General features: G+C 43.8%; 1 protein-coding gene across 2 annotated transcripts in view; it reads right to left on the bottom strand.

Moving 5' to 3' along the window:
- LOC139260043 (disco-interacting protein 2 homolog A-like) overlaps positions 1 to 14,474 on the bottom strand; it is a 441,929-nt gene that overhangs the window by 39,425 nt on the left and 388,030 nt on the right. For both annotated transcript variants that reach the window (XM_070876128.1, XM_070876127.1), the window contains exons 32-33: positions 14,120 to 14,290; positions 11,738 to 11,799 (exon numbers count right to left, since the gene is read on the bottom strand). In XM_070876128.1, coding sequence (XP_070732229.1) covers positions 11,738 to 11,799; positions 14,120 to 14,290 — 233 coding nt within the window. The remainder of the gene's footprint in view (positions 1 to 11,737; positions 11,800 to 14,119; positions 14,291 to 14,474) is intronic.

Here is a 14,474-nt window from a genome sequence, read left to right as displayed (position 1 = left end):
AGAGAGAGAGAGAGAGAGAGAGAGAGAGAGAGAATGAGAGGTGAAGGGAGAGAATTCCAGAGCTTTGGGCCCAGGCAGCTGAGGCAAAGGAAATCGAGGAAGCACAAGAGGTCGAGAACACAAGTTCATGCAGGGTTGGAGGGCTGGAGGAGGTTAGAGAGAGAGGGAGGGGCGAAGCCATGAAGATATCTGAACACAAAGATGAAGATTTTAAATTAGTGGTTTTGTTGGACAAAGTGGCAATGTAGGTCAGTGAACACAGGGGTGATGAGTGAACAGGACTTGGTGCAACACTGTAGAATTGATACAAGAAAGCACTTTGTTGTTTCTTTAGCAGTAGCAGTTTCTGTACAATGTTGAGATGGGAGTGAGAGAGAATTGTAGAATTTCCAACTTGGACAGAGCTGTATCTTAGCATTTATATGGGCTCTATGCTGACATCCCTTGTAGTTGAGTTTTGAAGTGGAGGGTGCTTGCAGGAGATAATCCCATCCCTTCATTGCTTTCTCACAGATAACTAATAGTCTTAGAAATCTCATCACAAGGGACAAGATTACTTGAAAGTGATTCAATTGTAAGGAACACAGCAAGACTTCTCAAAATTAGCACTTTAATAGCATCTAATCAACCCTACAGATACCTGAAATAGCTCTCACCATAGAACATGCAGAATTAGAACTGTCAAAGCTATATTTATACATCCAAGATCCTTACAAAGCAATGTTTAGACATTCTGCGTTAGAGACACCATCAGAGGAGTTCGAGCATTCAGGGTGACAAATCTCTTGATATGCTATTTACAGAATGTTTGAATAAAGGCAAAGCCAAACAGTAGCTCTGATTCCCTGTCAACATTTCCTTGTTTCTCCAATAGAAAATATTAAAATGACCATTTCTCTGCAATAGACTTAATTGAACAAATGGGCTAATACAATGGTATATGCAAGCTACTGGAACACAAAGGAAAATTTAAGTTCACCTCAATCTCTGCGAAAGTTCTGAAAAAAATTGTACGCCGTTTCACAGCAACTTAGACAGAAATTCCAATTAGACTCTGGATGCAAATTTAAAATAAATGAGCCAATACTTTTAATAAGATAGTGCAGTGAGGAATTTGATACGAGCACTAGAATGAGAACAGTGCAGATTGTAAATTCTAATCTTGATGTGCAAAAGAGTCTTTAGTTCTGACTGATAGTTCTTGCTCAGAACAGCAGTAGTTGTGTCTAATTTTATTTACCAAGTCAGCAAAGTGTTCAATTAAAACTTCGATGTTAATTAGATCTTAAGCAGCCCGTTCCGGAAATACTAGGGGACCGAGGGTCTAGCGAGAAGGAGGAACTGAAGGAAATCCTTATTAGTCAGGAAATTGTGTTAGGGAAATTAATGGGATTGAAGGCCGATAAATCCCCAGGGCCTGATAGTCTGCATCCCAGAGTACTTAAGGAAGTGGCCCTAGAAATAGTGGATTCATTGGTAGTCATTTTCCAACAGTCTAGCGACTCTGGATCAGTTCCTATGGACTGGAGGGTAGCTAATGTAACGCCACTTTAAAAAAAAAAGGAAGGAGAGAAAACGGGTAATTATAGACCGGTTAGCCTGACATTTGTAGTGGGGAAAATGTTGGAATCAATTATTAAAGATGAAATAGCAGTGCATTTGGATAGCATTTACAGGATCGGTCCAAGTCAGCATGGATTTATGAAAGGGAAATCATGCTTGACAAATCTTCTGGAATTTTTTGAGGATGTAACTAGTAGAGTGGACAAGGGAGAACCAATGGATGTGGTGTATTTGGACTTTCAAAAGGCTTTTGACAAGGTCCCACACATTGGTGTGCAAAATTAAAGCACATGGTACTGGGGGTAATGTATTATGTGGATAGAGAACTGGTTGACAGACAGGAAGCAGAGAGTCGGGATAAACGGGTCCTTTTCACAATGGCAGGCAGTGACTAGTGGGGTGTGCAGGGCTTCGTGCTGGGACCCCAGCTATTTACAATATACATCAATGATTTAGATGAAAGAATTGAGTGTAATATCTCCAAGTTTGTAGATGACACTAAACTGGGTGGCGGTGTGAGCTGTGAGGAGGATGCCAAGAGGCTGAAGGGTGACTTGGACAGGTTAGGTGAGTGGGCAAATGCATGGCAGATGCAGTATAATGTGGATAAATGTGAGGTTATCCACTTTGGTGGTAAAAACACGAAGGCAGAATATCTGAATGGCGGCAGATTAGGAAAAGGGGAGGTGCAACAAGACCTGGGTGTCATGGTACATCAGTCATTGAAGGTTGGCATGCAGGTGCAGCAGGCAGTGAAGGCAGCAAATGGCATGTTGGCCTTCATAGCTAGGAGATTTGAGTATAGGAGCAGGGAGGTCTTGCTGCAGCTGTACAGGTCCTTCGTGAGGCCTCACCTGGACTATTGTGTTCAGTTTTGGTCTCCAAATCTGAGGAAGGACATTCTTGCTATTGAGGGAGTGCATCGAAGGTTCATCAGACTGATTCCCAGGATGGCAGGACTGACATATGAGGAGAGACTGGATCAACTAGGCCTGTATTCACTGGATTTAAGAAGAATGAGAGGGGATCCCATAGAAACATATAAAATTATGACGGGACTGGACAGGTTAGATGCTGGAAGAATGTTCCCGGTGTTGGGGGAGTCCAGAACAGGGGTCACAGTCTAAGGATAAGGGGTAAGCCATTTAGGACCGAGATGAGGAGAAACTTCTTCACTCAAGAGTTGTTAACCTGTGGAATTCTCTTCCGCAGAGAGTTATTGATGCCAGTTCATTAGGTATATTCAAGAGGGAGTTGGATATGGCCTTTACAGTTAAAGGGATCAAGGGGTATGGAGAGAAAGCAGGAAAGGGGTACTGAGGTGAATGATCAGCCATGATCTTATTGAATGGTGGTGCTCGAAGGGCCAAATGGCCTACTCCTGCACCTATTTTCTATGTTTCTATGTTGCAGATTTTCTCAGACTGCAGCTGCTGGTAATTGGAGGATGGCTGCACCAGAGCCACTGGGAGTGGAGGTGGTGTGGGCTGGTGCTTGTGATGGGGATCTTCTATCGGTACACGGCCAGCAGAATGGTCTGCATGACTGGCGTCGGCCCACCTTTTCTCCACCACATTCCAGGGCCATGGGAGCATTGCCCTCTTTTGCCATATTTTCCAAGCTTCCCTCCCCTCTGCTATTCTGCTGTAACTATTTACACCTCCTCTGAACCCATTCTTTGTTTACTAGTCCCATTACCACCCTATTTGCCAGCACATCAGTTCATTTATCATTTAATCACTCCTACCTTCTACCCCATCACAGACCTATCCATTTGTTCTTTCCTCCAACCTCCCCAGCCACTTACTTTTCCCTGGCTACATGCTTAAAAACATGTCAACTCTAACTTCTTCTAGTTCTGATGCAAGGTCATTGACTTGAAATGTTAACTCTGTTTTTCTCTCTACAGATGCTGTCTGACCTGATGAGTGTTTTCCAACATTTTCTATTTTTATTTCAGATTTCCAGCATCTGCAGTATTTTGATTTTGTTCAATTAACAATGTTTTCACGTGATCATACTACACTGCAGCACTTCTTGCTCCCAATCTCTCTCTGGATACATGAAATTAAAAGGAGAAAAACATCCAAGCCAGTGCAAGGTGTTGAGGCGCCACATGACTGTACCATAGAGAACAGTAACACATAATTACTGGCAGAATTATTAAATAACTACTTTGCCTCAGTATTTTAAAAAACATTGATAAAAAGGGAGAATTTAGAGTAAACTGCCAAGAAATATAAAATCAGACTGGAAGAGCTTCTGCAAGTATGTAAAAAGGGAGAGAGTAGAAAAAGTAATGTTGGTCCTTAGAAGCTCAGACGGGAGAAATTACAATGGGGAACAAGGAAATGGCAGACGTTAAACAGTAGAAGACACAAAAAGCATACCAGATAGTGGGGAAACATGGGGCTAATGAGAGCGAGGAACATAAAGTAACTAAGATCAGTAGAGAAAAAGTACGATCATGTTTACTTCCAACACCAGATTTCTGATTGGTCCCGTTGGAGGACAAGACATACCCAGCAGTTTCTCTGGAATGTGTAATGAGATCCTGCCTGCCTATTCAAGAAAGGAGGGGAGAGAGAAAACAGGGAACTACAAGCCAGTCAGCTTGACATCAGTCGTCAGGAAAATGCTGGAATCATTATTAAGGAAATGGTAAGGCACTTAGAAAATCATAATGATTAGGCAGAGTCAACATGGTTTTATGAAAGGAAAATCATATTTGACAAAACTATTAGAGTTTTTTGAGAATGTAACTAGCAGGGTAAAGGGGAACCAGTTGATGTCGTAGATTTGGTTTTCCAAAAGGCATTTGATACAGTGTCACCTATAAGGTTGTTACGCAACATAAGGGCTTATGGGGTGGGGCTAACATGGATAGAGGATTGGTTAATGGACAGAAAACAGAGTAGGGATAAATAGGTCATTTTCAGCCACACGAAAAGTTGTTGCACAAGGTAACGACTCATGGGGTTGGGATAGAAAACCGAATAGGAATAAATGTGTTATTTGCAAGTTGTCAGGCTGGTACTAGTGGGGTGCCGCAAGGATCAGTGCTGGGGCCTTACAATCTAGTATTAATGACTTGGATGAAGGGACCGAGTGTAATGTATCCAAGTTTGCTGACTATACAAAGCGAGGTGGGAAAGTAAGCTGTGAGGACACAAAGAGCCTATAAAGGGATGTAGACCGGTTAAGCGAGTGAGCAAGAAGGTGGCAGATGGGGTATAATGTGGGAAAATGTGAGGTTATTCACTTTGGTAGGAAGAATAGAAAAACAGAATATATTTTTAAATGGTGAGAAACTATTAAATGTTGGTGTTGAGATTTAGGTGTCTTCGTACAGGAAGTTAGCATGCAGATACAGTACACAATTAGGAAGGCAACTGGCATGTTGGCCTTTATTGCAAGGAGGTTGGAGTACAAGAGTAAGGAAATCTTACTACAATTCTACAGGGATTTGGTGAGACCACACCTGGAGTACTGTGCACAGTTTTTGTCTTCATAGCTGAAAAAGGATATACATGCCATAGAAGCGGTGCAACAAAGGTTCACTAGATTGATCCCTGGGATGGGATGAGAGGGTTTCCCTCTGAGGAGAGATTGAGTAGATTGGGCCTATATTGTTCAGATGAATAAGAGGTGATCTCATGAAAACATACAAGATTCTGAGGGGATTGACAGGGTAGATGCTGAGATGTTGTTTCCCCTGGCTGGAGAGTTTAATACTAGGGGGCATAGCATCAGAGTAAGGGTTTGGCCATTTAAGACTGATATCAGGAGGAATTTCTTTACTCTTTGGAATTCTCTACCCCAAAGGGCTGTGGATGCTGCAAGGCTGAGTATATTCAAGGCCGAGATAGGTTTTCTCACATTCACGGTTTGTGGGAGTCGCTGGCAAAGCCAGCATTTACTGCCCATCCTCAATTGCCCTCAAGAAGGTGGTGGTGAGCTGCCTTCTTAAACAGCTGCAGTACGTGTGTTGAAGGTACTCCCACAGTGCTGTTAGGTAAGGAGTTCCAGGATTTTGACCCAGTGAAGATGAAGGAACAGCGATATATTTCCAAGTCAGTATGGTGTGTGACTTGGAGGGCAACGTGGTGTTACCATGCGCCTGCTGCACTTGTCCTTCTCGGTGGTAGAGGTCACGAGTTTGGGGGGGGGTGCTGTCAAAGAAGCCTTGGCGAGTTGCTGCAGTGCATCTTGTAGATGGTACACACTGCAGCCATGGTGCACCAGTGGTCGAGGGAGTGAATGTTTAAGATCGTGGTACCAATTAAGCAGGCTACTTTGTCCTGGATGGTGTTGAGCTTCAAGATTTTTTGGAGCTACACTCACCCAGGCAAGTGGAGAGTATTGCATCACACTCCTCACTTGGGCCTTGTCGATGGTGGAAAGGCTTTGGGGAGTCAGGAGGTGAGATACTCGCCACAGAATACCCAGCCTCTGACACTCTTGTTGCCGCAGTATTTATGTGGCTGGTCCAGTTAAGTTATGGTCAATGGTGACCCCCAGGATGTTGATGGTGAGGTATTCAGCAATGGTAATGCTGTTGAATGTCAAGGGGCGGTGGTTAGAGACTCTCATTGCCTGGCACTTGTGTGGCACAAATGTTATTTGCCACTTATCAGCCCAGGTCTTGCTGCATGCAGGCACTGACTGCTTCATTATCTGAGGAGTTGCGAATGGAACTGAACATTGTGCAATCATCAGTTACCATCCCAACTTCAGACTTTATGATGGAGGGAAGGTCATTGATGAAGCAGCTGAAAATGATTGGGCCTCGGACACTATCCTGAGGAACTCCTGCAGCAAAGTCCTAGGGCTGAAATGATTAGCCTCCATCAACCACAATCATCTTCCTTTGGGCTAGGTATGACTCCAACCTGTGGAGATTTTCCCTGATTCCCATTGACATCAATTTTACTCGGGTCCTTGATGCCACACTCGGTCAAAAGCTATCTTGAGGTCAAGGGCAGTCTCACTCATCTTACCTCTGGAATTCAGCTCTTTTGGCCAAGGCTGCTAATGAGGTCTGGATCCAAGTGATCCTGGTGGAACCCAAACTGAGCATCGGTAAGCAAGTTATTGGTGAGTGTATGCTACTTAATAGTATTGTCAACAGCTCCTTCCATCACTTTGCTGATGATTGAGAGTGGGCTGATGGGGTGATAAATTGGCTGGATTGGATTTGTCCTGCTTTTTGTGGGCAGGACATACCTGGGTAATTTTCCATTGTCGGGTTGATGCCAGTGTCGTAGCTGCACCGGATCAGCTTGGCTAGAGACATGACTAGTTCTGGAGCACAAATCTTCAGCACGACAGCTGGGATAGTGTCGGGGCCCACAGCCTTTGCTGTATACAGTGCACACAGCTGTTTCTTGATATTCAGTAAATTGAATTGGCTGAAGACTTGCTTCTGTGATGGTGGGGACCTCAGGAGGAGGCAGAGATGGATCATCCACTCGGCACCTGGCTGCAAACGTTTCAGCCTCGTCTTCTGCATTCGCATGCTGGGCTCCGCCATCATTGAGGATTGTGGTTCATGGAGCCTCCTCCCCCTGTTCTAAGAAATCGTGGATTGGAAGAAATTGAGAGTTGGAAGAAATAACGAGACAAAAAAGTCTCTTCAGACTGGTGTTAGAATAACTGGATGAATGCTTAGAATAACAAAAGCTACTTGAATAGCGTGAACATAAGAAACTGACAACAAGCAGCTATGAACATCTGAAGGCCAAGAATGGCACATTTGACTCCAAACTTGGGAGGATAAGGATAGGAGAGATGGCCCTTTAGAAAGTATAAACTCGAAAGACATGGGAAGAGGAGGGTTTCACCGAAGAGTTGAGATAAACTAGAGATATCATTGGGCACCCTGGTTTGGGAAGAGTCTTTACAGGTTAGATAGCTCTGTCCATTATTTTACCCCAGGCCCACCCCTAAAAAGAGAATGAGAGAGATACCAAGAGCTTTTTAAATCACAGACGGTGCAGAGAAGGGCTGTTCATGCCACCAGCCTTCTGTTCGATCAGGACTGATACCAGGTACTCACCACGGCCGTATCCTTCCACCGTACAAAGGCTTTTGACAAGGTCAACCCACGAGGGTCCATGGGGCGTCCTCTTCCGCTTCGGATGCCCCCAAAAGTTCGTCACCATCCTCCGCTTGCTCCACAATGACATGCAAGCTGTGATCCTGACCAACAGATCCAATACAGAACCAATCCATGGACCGGGGTCAAACAGGGCTGCGTCATCGCCCCAACCCTCTTCTCAATCTTCCTCACAGTCAACAAGCTCCCCGCTGGAGTGGAACTAAACTACAGAACCAGTGGGAACCTGTTCAACCTTCGCCGTCTCCAGGCCAGGTCCAAGACCACCCCAACCTCTGTTGTCGAGCTACAGTACGCAGACAACGCCTGCGTCTGCGCACATACAGAGGCTGAACTCCAGGACATAGTCAACATATTTACTGAGGCGTACAAAAGCACGGGTCTTACACTAAGTATCCATAAGACAAAGGTCCTTCACCAGCCTGTCCTTGCTGCACAGCACTGCCCCAGAGACATCAAGATCCATGTCACGGCCTTGGACAACGTGGAGCATTTCCTATACCTCAGAAGCCTCTCATCAACAAGAGCAGGCATTGACGAGATTCAACACTGTCTCTAGTGCAGCCTGCGGCCGCCTGAGGAAAACAGTGTTTGAAGACCAAGCCCTCAAAACTGTCACCAAGTTCATGGTCTACAGGGCTATAGTAATACCCGCCCTCCTGTATGGCTGAGAGATATGGACCATGCACAGCAGACACCTCATCGCTGGAGAAATACCAACGATGTCTCCGCAAGATCCTGCAAATCCCCTGGGAGGACAGATGCACCAACATTAGCGTCCTCGACCAGGCCAACATCCCCAGCATTGAAGCACTGACCACACTTGATCAGGTCCGCTGGGTAGGCCACATTGTTCGCATGCCTGACACAAGACTCCCAAAGCAAGCACTCTACTTGGAACTCCTTCACGGCAAACGAGCCAAAGATGGGCAGAGGAAACATTACAAGGACACCCTCAAAGCCTTCCTGATAAAGAGCAACATCCTCACTGACACCTGGTAGTCCCTGGCCAAAGACCGCCCTAAGTGGAGGAAGTGCATCTGGGAGGGCGCTGAGCACCTCGAGTCTCATCGCCGAGAGCATGCAGAAATCAAGCGCAGGCAGCGGAAAGAGCGTGCAGCAAACCAGTCCCACCCACCCTTCCCTCAACGACTATCTGTCCCACCTGTGACAGAGTCTGTGGTTCTCGTATTGGACTGTTCAGCCACCTAAGAACTCATTTTAAGAGTGGAAGCAAGTCTTCCTCGATTCCGAGGGAGTGACTAGGATGATGATGATATCTACTGTGTCTATCCTGATTGTGTGTTGTGTTTGACGATATCTGAATTGCTGCTCCTTAATAAAATGCCTTATGACTCCTAAGATCGTTTGGGTAATGGCCTATGACGCCCAAGATCCTTTGGGTAATCTATGAGTGACCTGTGATCGAAACCTTACCCATTAGTTGTTTACCTGTCTACCACCATTCATGCCTGGATGTGGCAGAACTGAAGAGCTTTGATCTAGAAACATAGAAAATTGGTGCAGGAATAGGCCATTCGGCCCTTCGAGCCTGCACCACCATTCAAGAAGATCATGGCTGATCATTCACCTCAGTACCCCTTTTCTGCTTTCTCTCCATACCCCTTGATCCCTTTAGCCGTAAGGGCCATAATCTAACTCCCTCTTGAATATATCCAATGAACAGGCATCAACAACTCTCTGCAGTAGGGAATTCCACAGGTTAACAACTCTCTGAGTGAAGAAGTTTCTCCTCATCTCAGTCCTAAATGGCTTATCCCTTATCCTGAGACTGCGTCCCTTGGTTCTGGACTTCCCCAACATCGGCAATATTCTTCCCACATCTAACCTGTCCAGTCCCTTCAGAATTTTATATGTTTCTATGAGATCTCCTCTCATCCTTCTAAACTCCAGTGAATACAGGCCGAGTCGATCCAGTCTCTCCTCATATGTCAGTCCTGCCATCCCAGGAATCAGTCTGGTGAACCTTCGCTGCACTCCCTCAATAGCAAGAACGTCCTTCCTCAGATTTGGAGACCAAAACTGAACACACTATTCACGGTGAGGCCTCACCAAGGCCCTGTACAACTGCAGTAAGACCTCCCTACTCCAATACTCAAATCCCCAAGCTATGAAGGCCAATATACCATTTGTCTTCTTTGCCGCCTGCTGTAGCTGTATGCCAACTTTCAATTACTGATGTACCATGGCACCCAGGTCTCATTGCATCTCCCCTTTTCCTAATCTGCCGCCATTCAGATAATATTCTGCCTTCGTGTTTTTGCCACCAAAGTGGATAACCTCACATTTATCCACATTATACTGCATCTGCCATGCATTTGCCCACTCACCTAACCGACCAAGTCACCCTGCAGCCTCTTAGCGTCCTCCTCACAGCCCACATCGCCACCCAGTTTAGTGTCATCTGCAAACTTGGAGATATTGCACTCAATTCCTTCATCTAAATCATTAATGTATATTGTAATAGCTGGGGTCCCAGCACTGAGCCCTGCGGCACCCACTAGTCACTGCCTGCCATTCTGAAAAGGACCCGTTTATTCCGACTCTCTGCTTCCTGTCTGCCAACCAGTTCTCTATCCACATCACAACATTACCCCCAATATCATGTGCTTTAATTTTGCACACCAATCTCTTGTGTGGGACCTTGTCAAAAGCCTTTTGAAAGTCCAAATACACCACATCCACTGGTTCTCCCTTGTCCACTCTACTAGTTACATCCTCAAAAAATTCTAGAAGATTTGTCAAGCATGATTTCCCTTTCATAAATCCATGCTGACTTGGACCGATTCTGTCACTGCTTTCCAAATGTGCTGCGATTTCATCTTTAATAATTGATTCCAACATTTTCCCCACTACTGATGTCAGGCTAACTGGTCTGTAATTACCCGTTTTCTCTCTCCCTCCTTTTTTAAAAAGTGGGGTTACATTAGCTACCCTCCAGTCCATAGGAACTGATCCAGAGTCGATAGACTGTTGGAAAATGATCACCAATGCATCCACTATTTCTAGGGCCACATCCTTAAGTACTCTGGGATGCAGACCATCAGACCCCAGGGATTTATCGGCATTCAATCTCATCAATTTCTCTAACACAATTTCACACGTAATAAGGATTTCCTTCAATTCCTCTTTCTCACTAGACCCTCGGTCCCCTAGTATTTCCAAAAGGTTATTTGTGTCTTCCTTCGTGAAGACAGAGCCAAAGTATTTGTTCAACTGGTCTGCCATTTCTTTGTTCCCCAAGATAAATTCACCTGAATCTGACAAATATGATACCAAAACTGAGGTTAAACCTATCAGAAAAGGGTTCTTTTCTTTAGAAAAGAGAAGACTGAGGGATGACCTGATAGAGATCTTTAAGATTAGGAAAGCGTAGATGTCGAGATGATATTTCCACTTGCAGGTGAGCCCAGAATTTTGGGCCATAAATAAGATAGTCACTAATAAATCCAAAAGGAAATTCAGGAGAAACTTCTTTACCAAGAGAGTGGTTAAAATGCAGAACTCACTACCACAAGGAGTAATTGAGGCGAATAGCATAGATACATTTAAGGGAAAGCTTAAGACAAGAAAGGTATAGAGGAGTATGTTGATGGGGTTAGATGGAAAAGGGTGGGAGGAGGCTCATGTAGAACATAAACACTAGCATGGATCTATTGGGCCGGATGTAATTTTTCTGTGCTGTAAATATTTTGTAATACTTTGTAAAATTACTTCATAGCAAATCCCCCATTCTTGGTTATGCTATTAAAAAAAGGCAGCGATCAGCAATGTTCCCTCTAAGCTGCGTAGCTGTCTGGCGGTCCTGCGCAGCCCGGGACCAGCTTTTCCAATGCAAAATTTCGCTCATATGTTAAACTTTGAATAGGCTGCGCAGTCTGTTAAAGAGACTGCGCACCCACATTTAAAATTAGGGGAACATTGGCGTTTAAATACTTCATACTTACCTGGGCCTAGATAGGTGATGTACGAAGACAACAAAATGTATGAGAAGTTGCCAACAAAAACATGTCCAAAATAATGGTTTAGGCATACCTGTCATGCCTGAGGGCTCTCATATCCACAAAGACTGTGGTTGGATCTGGTCCAGATGTTCCCTAGTAAACAAAGAAATTGACGTCAACATCAGAAACGTCAAAAGAATGAAGGTTACACAGCCATTAGTTTTATTTGGTTAAAATAAATGGAAAATACAAAACTTCTCAGAATAGGGCTGTAACATGGTATCCTGCCAAATCTACAGATACAAGAAATCGTTTTCACCACAGAACATTCAAAATTACAGAGCACTATTTATACATCCAAGATTACACATCTTTAAAAGCATAATTATACATTCAGTATTGCAGGCGTTTTTGAACTGCAACTATGATCAAGTCTATTTACTTGGCCTCCAGCTAAAATTTTCTTTTTTGTTTCCTTGCTAGAAAATGGGAAATAGTGAATGCAGTTGTACAGCAGGTGGGATCTAGCACACTGCTGTGCTTAGACTAGATTGTTATTTGTAAATCAGGGTAAAACAAGAGAACTTTAACCAGTGTAAAAAAAAGTCCTGAAGAATCAATTAAAGAGGAAAGAAAGTGCACGAGAAAAAGGCACAGGCGCCACTGGTAGATTTCTGCTGCTGACCTACTAGGAATTTGGAATTGGATATTAGTTCTGGTCTAATCTCACAGTACATCATCCCTTCTGAGTTAATTGTAGTACACAAGTGGGACTGAAATGTTTGCCACAGTTTGCCATGAAACTTGTGGCCCAAAGAAACATAGATCGGATAAAATGTGAAGAAGTACTAAGAGGATTGGCCATAGATCTGCTCCACAAGGGGAATGGAAAATCAGCTGAGGACTCAGTAACAGATTACTCTCAACACTCAAGGCAAGGCAGCTCTGGTGAAGTCCCAGGAACAAGTTGTCCACTTATCATTTTGGCCACATTGTTCCATGACCCTGAGGAAAAAGGGGAAGGAGGAGGTTCTTATTCTCACTCCAAAAGAACAATGATACTTGATACTCACTGCAGCTCTGCTGGAATCATGTTCTGTACAAGTGTATATTAGTAATACAGCTATTTCAGTTTTCAGTAACAACCATGACAAAGTGCCATGAGAAAGTATTTTGAGATCGTAAACTGAGCTGCAGCATTTAGTACATATCGATGAAAATTCTTGGATAATAGGAGAGCAGGGTATTTATTGGAATGTAGTTCAAATTGCATCTGCCTCATAACTTGAATGTGTGATCACACAATAGAATAAGAAGTGTGATCATTAGTAGGCTGTGCCTCAATTAAAACAATGCACAAAAACAATTTAACCCAATGTCACTGTACCTGCACTCTTAAATCATGTCAGTAAATTGCATGTTATGTTGCTTTTTTGCATGAAATTCCATTTAAATGTTTCTTGTTTACACATTTGTTCAGATATTTAAATAGTGATTTTTAGCATTGTCATTTTAAGATAAATAAAGTTTAAGATAAACTTTTGCTCGTTGGCTAAGGAAAGGGCCTGGGGCAAAATAAAGCACAAATTACTCTACCTGTTCAGCCAGCTTGCCCAGCCTGTGTGGCTGAGAGTACGAGGGAAGAGGAAGCGAGGAATGGAGATGACACAGGTCAGCCCAGAGAGAGGAAGGGACAGCCAGATTTAAAGAGAGAAGCATAAGCAAGAGACAAGAGACAAACAGAAACAGCAAAAACAGTTACTGGAGACACTCGAAAAGCGGTTAGCAAAATCACACTGCTGCTTTCATACAAGGATTTCAGGAAACTACACAAAGCACAGCATTGATTAAAATCATAGTGCTGCTTAGTGCACAGGGCATCTCAAGAAACCATTGACAAGGGCATGCAGGATTAAACAGTTGTATACATCATAGAAAAGAACTGTCTATTAGTTCACACCTTTTTACATAGTTTCCATTCTCAATTTATACAAGCCACCAAGTCTAAATACAAGTGCAAACAAGAATGCAAATTTGGGATTTTCCTCCAAATTTTGCGACATAGGGGTGGGACAGTAAAATTTCAAATGGCTCTCTTCCCTAATAATGCAACGAGGTGGGAATGGGAGTGTTAACTGCACTAAAGTCACATCAACATTGTGCTGACTTTTTTTTTTGAGGGGTGAGGTAAGGACCATGTCACATTGGGTAGATCCTCAGAGCACAACACAGGTTTGGATCAGTCAGGTCAGAGACGATTAGTACTGTCCCCTACATTTCAAACAGTTTTAGTACAGATTTATCTCTTGTGACTTACTGGTTACATAATGCCAGGCAATTTTGGCCATTCCAATGGTAACAGTGGGCAGTCCTCAACAACAGGAAGGAAACAGGAGGCTATGCCTAAAGTACTGGCAAAGAGGGATTTACAGCTCATTGAAAGGAAATGCTATTTTTACGATGACATCCTCACCTGTAAGCAGATGGCTACATTGACCCTGCAGCCAAAGGTTGTACTGACAGCCCTCAGAGATAGTCCAAGGTCTTTAAATAACTTTGAGAAGGATTGTGTAAGCGCTATTCGTGGCCGCTCCTCTGCGACCACCATACATGTCCGAACACAGGATAGATTCACACCTTTTGCCTGGAAAAAGAAAATATGCTAGAAGCAGACCACAGAAAAATAGGACAAAAGGATCCCATTCTTGACATTTTTAAAACTGAAGCCACAGTAGTTTCACTTGGCACTCATTGTAATCAAAATGTGCCATCTAACTTAAAGTAGTCCTGAACCTTGGCAGGAGAAACATGATTTGAAGAAAAAAAAC

Source organism: Pristiophorus japonicus, chromosome 3 (assembly GCF_044704955.1).
Source record: "Pristiophorus japonicus isolate sPriJap1 chromosome 3, sPriJap1.hap1, whole genome shotgun sequence".
Classification (NCBI taxonomy): Eukaryota; Metazoa; Chordata; class Chondrichthyes; family Pristiophoridae; genus Pristiophorus; species Pristiophorus japonicus.
The sequence above is the reverse complement of the archived record's forward strand: the minus strand, read 5'-3'. Positions and strand labels throughout refer to the sequence as shown.